At 52.3% G+C, this 15271-nt stretch overlaps 1 protein-coding gene across 4 annotated transcripts; it reads left to right on the plus strand.

Moving 5' to 3' along the window:
- The first annotated feature begins 486 nt into the window (after window positions 1-486).
- Window positions 487-12389, plus strand: AKAP8L (A-kinase anchoring protein 8 like). Of its 4 annotated transcripts, none has more exons than XM_048055332.1 (13): window positions 487-634; window positions 2306-2338; window positions 2939-3173; window positions 5121-5625; window positions 6085-6208; window positions 6368-6423; window positions 6777-6813; window positions 8165-8273; window positions 8687-8840; window positions 9275-9380; window positions 9918-10048; window positions 10778-10873; window positions 11294-12389. In XM_048055332.1, exons 1-13 carry the CDS (start codon window positions 502-504, stop codon window positions 11804-11806), a joined length of 2232 nt encoding a protein of 743 aa, XP_047911289.1. In that variant the 5' UTR covers window positions 487-501; the 3' UTR covers window positions 11807-12389. The 4 variants fall into 4 exon arrangements, with proteins under 4 accessions (XP_047911289.1, XP_047911291.1, XP_047911290.1 ...); XM_048055334.1 differs by having other exon boundaries at window positions 8699-8840; XM_048055333.1 differs by having other exon boundaries at window positions 6088-6208.
- The last annotated feature ends 2882 nt before the right edge of the window (window positions 12390-15271 follow it).

Here is a 15271-nt window from a genome sequence, read left to right on the forward strand (position 1 = left end):
CTTGACACCGCCACGCGGGCCGCCCCCGTGCCCCCACGCGTGTCCCCACCCACGCGGCGCTGTCACGTGCCCCCTGCCGGCACGCGGCCCCCACGCGGGTTGGGCGCGCGCGCGCGCCCATCGGGGGCGGGGCCCGCCGGCGGCCGCAGCCAATGGCGGCAGGGGAGGGGCGGGGCCAAGCGCCGCACTGGAGCCGTTCTGGCGGCGCCGGAGGCTCGAGGCGGGGCCGCCACGCCATTGGCCTAGGCAAGGCTCGGCCCTCCCCTCAGCTGGCCAATCAGAGCCCAGAACCAAAGCGGTAACGCCTTCCCGCCAGGTGACGGTGGCACCGACCAATCAGCGCTCTCCTTCCCCGGGGCCATTGCGAAACCGCCGGAGGCGCGGCGATTGACACCCGCACCCACCAATCGCCGAGGGGGCCGCCCTGTGGAACGCCAGGGAGCGGTGAGCGACGTCCCGACGCAGCCAATAGAAGCCGCGAGTCGCGGGGAGGCCAGGCCAATGACGGCGGCGCGGAGGCGGGCGGTGGAGCCCCGCAGGCCAATAGGAGGCGGGGAGGCGGGGCGCTGCCGCCGTTACCGTCTGGCGCAGGAGGCGGCGGCGGGTGGCGGTGCCGCCATCATGAGCTACTCAGGTGAGGGCGGCGGCGCAAGATGGCGGCGGGGGCGGCCCCGCGGGGACCGGGCGGCGGCTCCCGGGGGGACCCCGAGGCGGCGGCGGTGCCTTCCCGAGCCCCCGGAGCTCCGGGGCCCGACGGGCGGAGGGGAACGGTCCCCGGAACCCGCCCGGCGCCGCCCTCGGTGATGGAAAACGGGGTGGTTTTGCCCGAATCCAGGAGAGTTTCCCCGGTTTTTGCCCAAATTGAGGAGGTTTTCGCCCAAATTCCCGAGGTTTTCCCCCGATTCCGCTCAAATTCCCGAGGTTCCCCCCGATTTTGCCCAAATTCAGGAGGTTTTTGCCCAAATTCCCGAGGTTTTCCCCCGGATTTTGCCCAAGTTCACGAGTCTTTTTCCCTAATTCCCCAGGTTTCCCCTTGCTTTTGGCCAAATTCCTGAGGTTTTCCCCTTTTATTGCTCGAATTCAGGAGGTTTTTGCCCAAACTCCCCGATTTTTGCCCAAATTCCCCAGCTTTCCCCCTGTTTTTGCACGGAGGGGAGTTTGTCGTCTGGCTTCCCGCGAGTCCGCTCTGCTCCTTCCCTCGGTTCCTGCTCCTTTCATGTCTTTTACTCCTCTGTCGAAGCCTCCTCTCGGTTCTCCAGCGGCACAGGGGACGCCTGGGCACATCCCCGCTGTGGGAACGGCTTCACCTCACGCCGTAGGGACGTAAAAATACCCAATTTCTTTTATCTTTTGGAATAAGGAGTTTCTGTTTGGTAGGGACCCCCCCCAAGTACCCGCAAGGCAGCGGCGCCTTCCCCAAAGCCGACGGCTCGGTTTAGGTGAACGGAAGCCGCCGGCCGCTAATGAGACTAATTGGTTTTGTAATTATCGCTGGCTAACGGTTTCCATCGGGTGCCCGGGTTGCTTGTGGCTCCTCGGGGGTCTTCCTCTCCCGAATTCTGCACCTTTCAGCTGCTTTCCCCCAAAGGCAAAGCGTGAGAGGGCGTCGAGAAGCGTTTTGCCCTGAAAGGGCACCTGAATGTCAGGCCCAGGAGGCTCCAGGTTGGTCTGTGATGGGATTAAAACTTCCTCGGCGAGTCCCAGTGCCGCTTTTTAGGCTCCTGTCAGAGCGGCGTGGTGCCATGAGGGATGCCAGACCCGGTGCTTCACCTACAAAACGCTCGGCTGTGGGGCTGATGCAGCTGGAAGCACGCACCCGGGGGTGTCCCAGCCTCTTCCGAAGCCGCCGCAGGAAGCCGCGGGGGCTAAAAGTGCTTTGGAAGCGATGGCAAACGCGCGGCCTGGGAGGTTTGGTGTGATAGCGAGGAGCACGGGGCACGTGGCAGCCTCAGGATGGGATTCGGGCATGTCCAGCCTGCAGCGGGTCCCTCCGTCTCCAGCAAAAAGGTTTTGCTCTTCCCACTGGGGTCTCGCTAGGTTCAGAAATAGTTCAAAAATCAGTGTTTACTCCCCTCAATGCCAGGAACCCAGCTTGAGCTTCAGATTTTGCAAAATCTGAGCGAAGATGTTGCTTTCTGGGGGCCGTGTCCTGCTTGTCATTGCCAGGGTGATGTTTTGGTCGGGCTCGTTTCATACTTGGCTTTTCAGGGTGCCGCTCTTTTTCGCTGCAAGGTAACAAGAATATCTTTGGCTGCAATCAAACCGCAATAAATAAGCCTCTAACAGCTTTTTTCTTCTTTTCTAGGTTATGGAGACTGGAACTCTGGGACAAACAGAGGTAAGTGCGGTAAAAACTTGGGTAGTTTTCTGACAGATTGGTTTCTTAGCTTCAGATGTGTTTGCCGATCCTGCGGGAGACACGCTGAGGTCAGTGATGAACAAGAGCCCTGCTGTAGCATAGAGCCCGTGTAGCATTGTGTCTTCCTGTTTTTTTTGCAGCTACTTTCTTTTATTTTAAAGTTCTTGTTGAACTCAACAGAACAAACAGAACAACTTCTTTGCTGCTGTTCCTGATGCTGCATGTGCAGGAAAACCTGTTCTAGTCAAGATACTAGTTTTATTTTCGGCCCCCTAAAACAGCCTTTTGTCACTTGGAATAGTTTGAGCCAGGTTAGCGCAGGTTGTGATATAAATTCAGTGCTGGGGCGACAGCAGGAGGAGCTCTGCAGAATTCCAAGCTACGTGCACACCTTTACACGCATGCCAGCACGTAAAAGGGACGGGGAAGAAAAGGCCAAATATAAAGCTTTATCAGGCTTGTATCAGTTTTTGTTCGTTTGTTTAAATTCCCTGTGGTGATTTCAGGGGTGGTTTTGCATCTGAATTGAAATTAAAGCGTTAATAACCAGAAATAAAAGCAGCTCATTTTTTGTTCCAGGGTATGAGGGGTACGGTTATGGCTATGGGTACGGGCAGGATAACTCGGGCAACTACGGCTACGGCATGGCCACCTCGAACTCCTGGGAAATGGGCAATTCGGACGTCGACATGAACCCCGATGCCTCCGGCGGTGCCGACGCCGTCATAGCAAAGATGAACCAGCGCCTGGACATGGTGTCGCACCTGGACACGGACACGATGCAAGGAGGACACTACGGCTCGGGGGGAGACAGGTGAGTGCAGCGCTGGTGAAAGGTCTCGCGCCCGGTCGGCATCGATGTCTTGCCAAAAAATCCGTCTTTGGTACTTAAAAGTCGAGTGTTTTCCACTAGTGGGGGAAATTTCATGTTCTTCAACAAGACTAAAAAGAATTCTTCTTGTTCTCCTTCATGTTCTTGCTTAAGAACTTCTAGAGCAATATGAAGGGAAAAAGAGGCACTGTTTTGTGCCTTTTGGTCTGAGTTTAATTTACTGGCTTTGATGTACAGATTTTTTGCTACTTCAGTGATGTCTTTGTAGCCAGTATTTCAGATATTTGGCTCTGGTTAACTCCTTGCTGACTTCTGTCAGTGTTTCAGTGCTAACAAGCAGGATGCCTGCCCCAAAGACTTCCCAGGTATTAACTTGCTCTGAGCATTGAGCCGGGCTTGAGTATTTCTGTAGAGCAGCTACATAGTACAGGTTTTTTAAGGTACAGTAATACACGGAACAAAGTAAAACTCGGAAGTAAATGTTAACAAAATATAATGTGACAGTTTTCTTCTGCATTCCTACGCTTGCAGAAACAAAGTTTCTAACAAACCACATCAGTAATGCTACATCAAATCGATCTGTTTTGGTCAGTCACTCGTTTTAACCACACGAAGCAGTTTTTGAGCGGGATTGCCAAATTATTCTTGGGATCCTTGTCTCTCCAAACATCGTTTGGGGCTTGTGAGCTTTGATCCTGTAGAGCGTGTGGCCGACACGCTGCTGCCTGTGTTTCTACCCATTTGGCACCTGTGTGACGGAGGGTGGTGGACTACCAGCCTTGCTTTTATGAAAAGGTGAAAATTTCCCACTTCTGGCACGTGAAGGAATGAGAAGCACGATAAGAGCAAAGTAGATAATTTGGAGTGTTGACTCTGTTCTGTGATAGAGTAGGAAAGGAGCTGCTTGGGCTGCCTTGTCGCTGGACAGTGGTAGCTTGCCCTCGGTGACAGGATGTTTTGGAGCCCCAACGTCTTATCTCGTATTGAATGGGGCCACTTTGGAGTTCCTTCGGAGCAGGGATGATGGTCCTCCCCCCGATCTCTTCCTTATTTCCGTGCTCACGAGGGCTCGTAGCTTGGTGTCTGAAGCCTGACACGGTGCTGGGTTTGGGTTTTCTCCTCTCTGGTCGATGCAGGCACGCCCGTCTCTAATTCCAGCACGAAGGGTGCGCCACCGCCGCTTGCAGTTTGACTGCTGAACAACGTAAGGCTAAAAATCCTCTACGAGCTCCTTTCCTGGTGGGGAAAAAATCAATTAAAACTAGTTTTACGTGAGTCGTGGCACGTGTCAGCTTCCCATTCAGGAAAACAGCCCCTGTGTGGACAGGAGGCTGTTACGGGGGCAGCAGGGAAGGACAGAGTTTGTAATAAGCCTTTAACGATACCAAAGTCCTTCTTGCGCAGCTGATCCCACTGTTCCTGGGAGGATTTCTGGGCAGCACAGGGGCTGAAGGGGATCTTGCCATGCTGCTGAGTAGCTCCTGGTTTTGCTCCAGTGCTCCCAACACTCTGGAAGCGGGGCTGTGTCCGTGCAGGGCTGGCAATCCCCAGCCTCAGCTGGGGACAACCTTTGGCCAACTTGGCATTTGGGGTGCTTCTAAACCAGCTTGGACACTCCCAAAAGGGTGGCCCGAGGGGCTCCCTGGCATCAGGTGTGTTTTGGTTTTTCCATGTCTAAAGGTCTCTGGTTCCTCCGGCGTGTGTAGAGGTGTAACAGAAGTGTTACAGCCGCCAACCGCCCCTGGCTGGTCTGTGCCGTGCCCCAGCCCCTGTCCCAGACAGGGAGAGAAAAACTGCCATGTTCCGCGGCGCATCTGATGATTAAAAAAACCCAAGAAAAATCTATTCTGAAGGGTTTTGTTTGCTTAGCCTCCACCGTTGTTTCTTGGTGGGCTCTAACGTACCGCATGGGTGTTTCCTCGCCCACAGGTATGACTCGTACGAGTCCTACGACTCGCGGTCTTCCATGAACGACCGTGACCTCTACAGATCTGGCTATGACTACAACGAGGCCGAGCACGACAATGACAACGCCTACGACGGGCCCTACGATGGCCCCTACGACGGGCATTACGAAGGGCACTACGACGGCTTCTACGGGAACCGCAGGGACCAGTACCAGAACAGGGCGCGGGACAACTTTGGCCAACGGGGTCAGAACTGGGCGCGCGACGGGCGCAATAACAGACCCATGGCCTCGTCCTACTCCGGGCGCATGGGTGGACAGTGGAATGAGCCGCCGCAGGGGATGGGGGCACGGGGCCTCGGCCCCCACGGTTCCTCCCGGCTCCCGTCCCTCTTCTCCCATAACATCATCCCCGAACTTGGCATGTTCCAGGGCATGCGAGGCTTCTCGGGGAACATGCGCTTTGGAGGAGGCATGATGAAACAACGCATGAGGAGGAACTGGAAAATGTGGGACTCGGACTTCAAAGTAAGTACTTGCTGCAGTATCCTCCTGCCTGCTTAGTCTTGAGCTAAACGTTTCCCAACAGGCCCTACAGATGGCTCCAGAATGTGCTCTGGGAAGTGGTAATGTGCAGTTCTGCATGTTACTGGCTTGGCTTCGTAGCTTTTTTTCTCCGAAGTAGACCAAGGCTGAGCCACAGAGCAGTATTCATGTGTGCGATGCTTTAATCTAAAAACTTTGTTTCCTAAAGGTAGGAGAACGTTGCGGTTATTTGGGGTTTAATCTCGTATATTATAGAGGTGCTGGTGGTGGATTTTGTCCTGTCTGATCAGCTCTGCCCGTTGGAAACGTACCTGTGTGTGCAGGATGCTTATAAATGAGTAAATGATTAAAACTCAGCTATAAACCAGTAAAACAAAACATTGCTGGATGAGGAGGGCACTTGTCTTTACCGCGGGGATTAACCTTTCTCTTCTTTCGCAGCAGCAAAAGAAGAAAATGAAGAAAGACCTCACCGCAAAGAAGCGAAAGCAAACCAACAGCTCCGACGAACCCGACAGCAAGGCGGCAAAGACGGATGGCTCCGATAACTCGGACTCTGACAACGGTAAGAGCAGCTTCACAGCTGTGTCAGTAGTGGCACAAAGCTGCCACTCTCGGTGTCTGACACTCGGCTCGCTTCGCTGCGCCTTTTGTGCGGTGGTAAATCTGTTACGGGGGATCTTAGCTGGGTTACTGCCTACACTGACTGCGCTGCTCCTTTCAGAGGAGGGAACCGAAGGAGAATCAGGAGAGAAAGAGGAGAAAGAGGGTTCCAGAGGTGTAAGTAACTCTTGAAAACTTGTACTTGCTCGTGATAAAAGCTGCAGTTGGAGTGGTGCTGCAGCTAATGAGGGTGGGTTGCTGGGCTCTCACGTTATTCCCAAACCGAGTAACGTGGTCAGTGGGGAAATGGATGGCAGCAAAAAACAAAATCTGCCTGCGATGTGCTCTGGGATCCCTTGGCTGTGCTGGCTGCTAAGGGTCAGGTCTGCTGGAGGTGCTGCGCCTCTGCCACGCATGGGGCGCCTGGGGAGGGTTTGAGAGGAAAATTTTGAGGGAGCATACAGACATTCACTCTCTATAGGCTAATGCATGAATTTGGATGGCCTTAACATCCCGATGTTGCATTTTAGGAGGGGGAAGACGATGAAGGAAGAGACTCTGAGAAAGGTGAGTTGGTGTGCACACGTGGCAGCTCACAGAACAGAGTGCAAAGGGCTTGTGCGTGCTCTGAGGCTGCGCGCAGAGCATAACCCACCTCCAGCTGAGGGCTCTGATGTGGCCAGAGGGGATTTACAGCTAAACCTCACAAGTTTATTCAGGCTCCTTCTGTTCTTAGAGGCTCGTTCCACTTGCCCTGTGGCCCCGCTGTCCCTTCTGGCTCGCTGTGTCTCGGTGACCCGAGCTGGACCTCCGCAGCTTCATCCCAAAGGGTGCTTTTGGCTTCTGCAAATGCCCCAAAGTCTCCTGGGGATGGTGGGCTAAGTGCTACTGGTGGGATACGACCAGGGAGAGCTGGCAGGGCTCGGCACGGGTGAGGCTTCAGTGGGAATGCATCACCAGGGCCGGTGGAGAGAGATGGGGCACGGTTCACCTGCTCTTCAGGATGAGACCTGCCTGATCCCTGCAGGGACAGGGGACTAGCTCTGCTCTAACGCCTGCATTCGGTCAGACGAATCCCCATCCTTTGTGTCTGCTCAGGGATAAGGAAATGCTGTAAAAGCCCTGCTAGGGAGGAGCTGGAGCCCTTGCTCAAGGTAGGTTGGCCCTTTGGGGAAGCTGCTAGCTTGGGGCGTAGGGAACGGGTTTCAATTTCTTGCCGTGCCGTAGATTTGGGGAAGTCATTGGGCTTGTGAAGGAGGATGGAGCTTTGCAGGCATGTCCCGCTTCATGGGGTAGTGGTGGAAGTGCTGAGCTAGCCAGAGGAGCAGGAGGGCTGGAAGGAGAGCTGCTTGCAAGATGTGTGCTGGGTCCTTGCTGCCCACTCTACTGATGGGGAGCTAAATTCGGGACTGCCCTGCTGCTGGGACGTGCCTGCGGGTACGCCGGGGCGGGCAGACAGAGAAGCTGCTTCTCCATCTCGAAAATAATGGTGCTGTAAATTGGTTCTCCTTACCCATTTTTGTTTTCCTGTTGCATTGCCAGTGTTCATTATGAGGCCGAACAACTCAGAGTGGGTGGCACTTAAAAATCAAACCCATAATCGATTAATTTAAAACCTGGTAAAACCAGAAAGAGTAAATGCGAATTAAAATAAAGGGCGAGGAAACAACTTTGGGTGTTTCTTTCACCCGTGCCACGTTCCCCAAACACACCAGATGGATGGCACCGTGGTGTAAATCGAGTGCGTTCGTAATTGGCCAGAGGGAGGTACTGCAAGGGAGCAGCTTCTTGACTCAGAGGTGTCTCTAGGCTGTGCGTGTCGGTCGGGCCAACTACTAAACTTGTCCAGGGAAATTCTCTTTAATCAGGTGGTGTCCTCAAGTAGTGCCCTGAAATACACCCTGCTTTAAACACTTAGGTGCTTTAACAATTCAAGAAGAGATCAGTCAAATCAAACGCAAATTGCAGGCGGGCAAGAAAACTCAAGAGAGGCAAAAGAAGAGGCATCGGGATCGCATGGTGGAAAGGTAATGTCTCCCTTTTATTACCTTTTTTTTTTTCTTTAAGTGATGTTGCTTCCTCCTCTGCGAGGACAGTAGTAGTCGCAGCCTGGGTCCTTCCTTTTTTTCCTCCTTTTCGCAGTGCTTTGCCTTTTCCTCATAGAAGCTGCTTTGCTCTCCTACCAGTCACCTTGACTGTGACATTTTATGTGTTATGGTTGAGATGAACCTTGAAATTTTGGTTGCATCCTTCCACGCTGATACAGAAAAGGGAAAGTCTCTGGGGCACGTCCCACAAACGCTTAAAGGATTGAAGTCTTGTATGAGTAGGGCTTTGTCTGCTCCCCATTAACTGTAGACCAAGGCAGTAGATCCAGTGAGCAGGTTTTTATAGAGCAGAGAGCTGGAATGGATTGAACATCCCTTCCGTTCACATCCAGCTGTCTCAACAGGATCCAGTTTGTTTGTTCCTTATGCAAATACCGGACCTTCTACGACGATGAGATGAACAGTCATCTCGAGAGTAAATTCCACAAGGAACACTTCAAGTTTGTCGGAACCAAACTGCCTCAACAAACAGCTGAATTTCTCCAGGTGAGCCTCCGGTTACGTTAGTCCCCCAGACTTAAGAGGGTTTTTCTTTTTTCTTGCTGTTATTATTTTGGAGAGGCTGAAAAGCTGCTGAAATGCCACTTTGAATTGAGCAGTGTGTGAAGCTGCCAGAAGAGGTGGAGTAAAGTTGGGCTAAAATACCAGAGCTGCTATTCCAGCTGTGCCTTGACTGCCCTCTTGCTTTGAACAGGTCACTTAACTCTGGTCTTACTGGCTGCAGTGACAGAAAATAGAGAAAATCCCTGATTACCATGGGTTTTATGGCAAGAGCGGGTGATGGAAGTGCTCAAACACAGCGCTATGTGTGGGACAACGTGCAGTTGGTTTTTGCAGGACTTAGAGGATGAACAGGCTAGAGAGATGCATCTGAGAGGGGAGGGAAAGAAAGGACTTAACGCAAGTATTCTGCCTTACAGGAATATGTTGCTAATAAAACTAGGAAAACTGAAGAGCGCCGTAAAGCAATTGAAGACATTAATGCAGTTATTCAGCAGATTTATAGGGACCAAGATCTTACGCAAGGTGAGTTCCTACCCAGGTGCATGGGAGAGAGTTCCTTTGTCACGTGTATTGGCTGCCTAGTCAAAAAAAAACACCTCTATAAATAGCTTAAAGGCAAAAAAAAAAAAAAAAAAAAAGAAAATGGAAGGTTGTGAGTATGCAGAAGCCTGCTGGTGTTGCTGAAAAGTAAAACCTTGTGTGTTCAAGTGCACCCTCAGCCCCTTCAGGTTATTACCCAGCTCTGACAAAGCTGGCTAGATGATTAGCAGGCTGAAGAGACTTTTTTTTTCATACCCGCAGTGCTGATGCAGCTGCAGCTCGCACCGCTCATTGTTGCGGTGTGCGGCCACGCTTCCGTGTGAGCCACCAGCATTCTGCTAACCTGCCTCTGTGATGTGCTTTCCACTTGGCTCCTGTCCCACTCCCTGGGAAGACTCTTTAGATGCTGGTGGGGGGTGTTGAAAATGAGTTTGTAATGCAGGCTGCAGGGAAATCTGGAACCCAGTGCAATCCCCTGAATGGATTCCGGCTTAATACAGTTCTTACCTTCCTTTCCAGATGTTGGAATGGAGCATTTTATTAAAAAGGTAGAGGCTGCTCACTGTGCTGCATGTGACCTCTTCATCCCGATGCAGTACGGCATCATCCAGAAACACCTGAAGTCTCTTGACCACAACCACAACCGTAGGGTGAGCGTGCAGCCTGGCGCCTCTGGCTGGCCCCCACAGTGCGCTGCCTGGCTTCTTCCTGCCATGGGAATTCCATATTGGGGGTTTTGTAGGCTTCAGCTGCAAGAACAGAGCCGAAATGTGGATGGGTTTGCTTCACCTGGTTCCTGAAACTGGGGAGAATTTTTCTTAATTATCTGTAGTGCACTCTGCTGTCGTTGTTTCCCCACGTGTCAGCAGAATCAGAACGCACAGGCTTTAAACTTCAATACTCAAGAGAGTGAAAGCTGAAATAATCCCACCTGTGGAGCTGGGTGAAGCAAGCCACGCGTCCTTAGAATCATAGAATCGCTTGGGGTGGAAGAGGACTTCAAGATAATCAAGTCCAACCTTCAGTATGACCTGCTGAGTCCCATCACTAAGCCGCGTCCCTCAGTTCCACGGCCACACGTCTGTTGAATACCTCTAGGGACGGGGACTCCCCCACTTCCCTGGGCAGCCTGTTCCTCTCCAAGGGTCCCTACTTGGCTGCCTGTGATTTATCTTTCCAAAGCTACATCCAGCACAAAATTTGGGAACATGCGTAATACTGCAGAATTCTTAAACATTGTTGTCCTCTTCCCAAATTCCTGAGCGTGCTCTGGGCGGGTGCCACTGTAGGCTGTTTTCAGCTGTGGCTGTAATTTCTGGACTTGTCAGCTAATTCAGGCTAAAATCTAATTAGCGTGCTTCCTTTGTACTCTCTTGCAGGCCATGATGGAGCAGTCCAAGAAATCCTCGCTAGTAGTCGCGAGAAGTATTCTGAACAACAAACTAATCAGTAAGAAACTGGAGCGGTACCTGAAGGTAGGTGTTTGCAGAGCAGCTCGGTGTTGGGTTAAGCAGGCAGCAACGCTGTTGTGCTGTTGGAATTGCGCAGTGGCTGCTGTTTGACTACAGAGGGTGCTTTTTAGCTGAACCTCAGGGTAGTTTGGGGCATCCTGATACCATGTCGGATCTCTGGTTGCTGTTGATCGTCGAGCCTCTGCTGTGCAGGTGACTAAACGTCATCTGCCCCACGTGCTGCTCCAAATCCTGAGGCCTCCAGCGTGATGTCTTCAGCATGCACACTTACACAGAACTTGGTAGTCACTTAGTAATAAAAAAAAAAATAAATTCTGGGAGGGTTTGCACGTAGCTGGTGTGTACCTAGTGTGAGCTCCTCAGGTGTGACGTTAGCAGCTGGAGAGAAACTGTCAGCAGGCAAATGTGTGTCTTCTCTTTCAGGGTGAGAATCCTTTCACAGATGACCTAGAAGAAAAAGAGGAGCATGAGGAAGGAGAAGGGGGAACCAGTAGAAATGCAGAGGAAGGAAGAGCAGAAGGAGCAGATGAAAACAAGGATGATGAAGAGAACCTGGAGGAAGAAAATCTAGACGACGAAAACAAGGAGGAAGAAAATCTAGATGACGAAAACAAGGAGGAAGAAAATCTAGATGACGAAAACAAGGAGGAAGAAAATCTAGACGACGAAAACAAGGATCCTGGGGAGAACCCAGAAGCAGGAGGAGTTAAAATTGAGGAGGAGCAAGAAGAAACAGGGACAGAAACAGAAACTGAGGCACAGCCCCAAGCACAAACAGAGGTGGAGCCAGGTGCAGAAAACACGGAGGAGACTTCACAACCCGCAGAGGAATCTGTCCATGAGGAAGAAGAGCAGCAGCCAGAAGGTGGGAAGGTAGAAGACGAGGACAAAGAAAGCGAGGAAGCTGCTGCTCAAGGGGATGAGGATGCTGAGTAAATAAAATGTTGGATGGGAAAGCTGATGTGTAAAAAGACCTGACATCTTTTTAAAAAAAATTAAAAAAGCATAACTGTATTTGTGAATTTCATAGCACACTTTGAGTTACCATTCTACTAAACTCACTTAGGCAGTGGAAGCCTTTACCTGTAAAGTGATTTTGGAAAATAGATTTTTTTTTTTAAACCAAATCTTCATTTTAGTAGCTAGGTTTTGTGCAGTCTCTGTTTTTTAGATGGCTTTGTACTAGGAGAATTTCCTTTGAGCATGTGTACAAACCAGTGCTACGTCACAATCTGGCAAATGAAATCTCTTCCCCTTGAAACTTTTGTATATTTAACAAAGATGTGGTTTGTCCCCTTAGGCTGTCTGTCTGGAAACATCAGAAGTCCGGTTCCAGGGTTTTAATTTCTGCAGTGTACGCTGTAAGGTTCTGCATAACTTCCATGTGACTGTAATATTCCTCCTGGTGTTTTAATGCAGAGCGAAACTAAGTGGTGTCAGCGTTGTGTTGTTTGTAAAAATGCTTTCATTTTGAGGTGAATGTTTTGGTGGGTGGAGATAAAGGACTACCCTGAGACTACCCCTGACTCTGCCTTAATTTCTGAAAGCGGAGGTGAGCGGCGAGTAGAGCACTGATTGGTGGAAGCTTAAGGCCAGCCTGCAGCTCCTGTCTTGTTATTTGGGGTCAGCTCAGCCTTCCTTCAGCACCGCAGCTCTGCTGTGCTGTGGATGGAGCTAGCTGGCTCTCCTGAGGTTGCCACGGTATCAGTGCGTGCTTAGTTGAAGCTGTCACAATCATCACCGGGATTCTGTTCCTGAAATGAGGGAGGAAGAGATTTGTTTCCGTGGCACTGTGAGCTTTCCTGCTGGATGCCAGGCTGCGTGTGTTCGCAGTGATTCAGTTGCTTAGCATCGAGCCGTGGCTGTGACACCACGGCTGCTCTTACAAACCTCCACCAGCACCTAAACGGCACCAGAGTGGGCAGAAGGGGAAGCCTAAATGCTGTGAGCATTCCTGTGCCCCTACCCTCTCCTCCAGCGAGGGTCCCTGGGGGCAGTGACACGGATTCTTCAGCACTACTAACGACATCTGATCCCTGTGAGCTGATGGCACTGGGAGATGAGCTCTGGGAGATGCGACCTTGCTACTGCTCTGTGCCAGGGACGTTTATTACCCATGAAGAGACCAGGTCCTGATCTGCGTGGTGGGTAAAAGACCGTCCTGCCTCTGGGTGGTCTCACTTTCCTGAGCAGCAAACCCCTTTGCTGCAGGTAAGTATCTCGTACTACTTTTCTTTGTCCTCGAAGCTTCTTTCCAAACATAATTAATAGCCTCCCTCCACGCTGCCACGTGTCCACTTGCTGCAGCCTATGCCGGTTGGTTGGGGGACGCGTATAAAAAAAGGTATCTTTTTCCCCAGAACATCCTCGTGCCCATCCAGAGTCCTCGGCAGTGGCCCTGGTTTTGGGGTGGGAGCAGATTTGATTTTAATTGTTTTGGATGAGAAACACATGAGCAAGGCTCTTTCGTAATTGGCAACAAAATTGTGCTGTGGGTCAGGCAGGAAGGAGGAAAATGGAGAAATGTGGGGCTGGAGGAGGCCTGCGGCCCGGTTCTAGCAGGCTCGGGGTTCAGCTGGTTGCTCCTGACCCGCGCCTGGCTTCTGGTGCTGCTTTCGGTGGTTTTGGGGACAAATTGTGGAAAAGGAGCGGTGGCACCGGGCCGGGGCCTCCACCCCCCCGCCTCACTGCTATAGAGTACAGCAGGGCCTCCGCTGCGCCTCGGGGTCACGGGTGGGCTCGGGGGTCGTGGAGGGGGAGAGCAAGTCAGGCCTGGGGTCAAAGGTCTTGGCTGGGGTCAAGGGTCAGGGGCAGGGGAAGTGGTCACGGCTGGGGTTAAGGGTCAGGGCTGAGGGAAAAGGTCATGGGCAGGGCCAGAGGTCGTGGCAGGGGTCAAGGGTCATAGCTGAGGTCACGGCGAGGACCCAGAGGCACATGTGGGGACACCTGGGGGGGGAGGGTCACAGTTGAGGTCGGGGTCACGGGTCAAAGGTCAAGAAGAGGTCAGCGGGCCAGAGGCCTGGCTCGCAGAGCGGGACCGAGCCCCGTCTCCATGGCGACCGCTCGGCTCCCGCCCCCAAAACGTGCCCCGCGCTGCCGCCTAATCAGAAGCCGGCCCGGCCGTGATTGACAGCAGGGAGGCGTGACCACAGAAGAGCCGAGGGGGCGGGACGGAGGGAGGACCCTCCACGAATCGGATCGCGGAGGCCGGGCGAGGGGCAGTCCCCGCGGCCCAATGGGAGCGGCGGGCGGGCCGCGCGGCGGGGCGAGCTCAACCAATAGCGCACGAGCGGAAGGGCGACCAATAGCAGCGCTTAGTGGGCGGGCCGAAGGGACCGGAGGGGCACAATGGGCGGAAGGTGCTGCGCGGCTGCGCACTGAGCACTCGGGCGGCGGGTTAGTGTTAGGGTTTAGGGTTAGGGTTAGGGTTTGGGTTAGGGTTTGGGTTAGGGTTCGCTCCACCATTAGGGGTTAGGGTTAGGGTTAGGGTTAATGGGTTAGGGTTAGGGCTAGGGCTAGGGGTTAGGGTTAGGGGTTAGGGTTAGGGCTAGGGTTAGGGTTACGGGTTAGGGATAAGGATAGGGATAGGGTTTTTTCTTTTTTTTTTTTGGGTTAGGGTTGGGTTAGGGATAGGGGATAGAGATAGTGTTAGCTTTAGGGTTAGGGTTTAGGTTTTAGGGTTAGGATTAGCATTAGGGTTAGGGTTGGGTTAGGGTTAGGGTTAGGAGTACTGTTAGAGTTAGGGTTAGGGTTTAGGGTTAGGGTTTAGGGTGAGGGTTAGGGTCAGGGTTTAGGGTTAGGGTTTAGGGTTAGGGTTAGGTTTAGAGGGTTAGGGTTTGGGTTAGATTTAGCGTTAGGGCTAGTATTAGCGTTAGGGTTAGGGTTAGGGTTTTGATTAGGGTTTAGGGTTAGGGTCAGGGTTTAGGGTTAGGGTTAAGGTTAGGTTTTAGGGTTACGGTTAGGGTTAGGGTTAGGTTTAGGGGTTAGGGTTTGGGTTCAGGGTTACGGTTAGTGTTTGGGTTAGGATTAGAGTTAGGGTTAGGGTTTAGTGTTAGGGTTACGGCTCTGGGTTAGGGTTAAAGGGTTAGGGTTAGGGTTAAGGGGTTAGGGTTAGGGTTATAGTTTAGGGTTAGGGTTAGTCTTAGGGTTAGGGTTAGGTATAGAGTTAGGGTTAGGAATAGGGATAGGCTTATGGTTAGGGTTAGGGTTAGTGTTCTGGTTTAGGGTTAGGATTAGGGTAAGCAATAGGGTTACGGGTTAGGGTTGCGTTTAGGGATTAGGGCTAGGGCTAGGGCTAGGGCTAGGGCTTGGGCTGGGGTTAGGCTTAGGGTTAGGGTTAGGATAAGGTTTAGGGTTAGGGTTTGGGTTAGGGTTTAAGGCTAGGGTTAGTGTTAGGGTTAC

This window comes from Anser cygnoides, chromosome 34 (assembly GCF_040182565.1).
Source record: "Anser cygnoides isolate HZ-2024a breed goose chromosome 34, Taihu_goose_T2T_genome, whole genome shotgun sequence".
Lineage (NCBI taxonomy): Eukaryota > Metazoa > Chordata > Aves > Anseriformes > Anatidae > Anser > Anser cygnoides.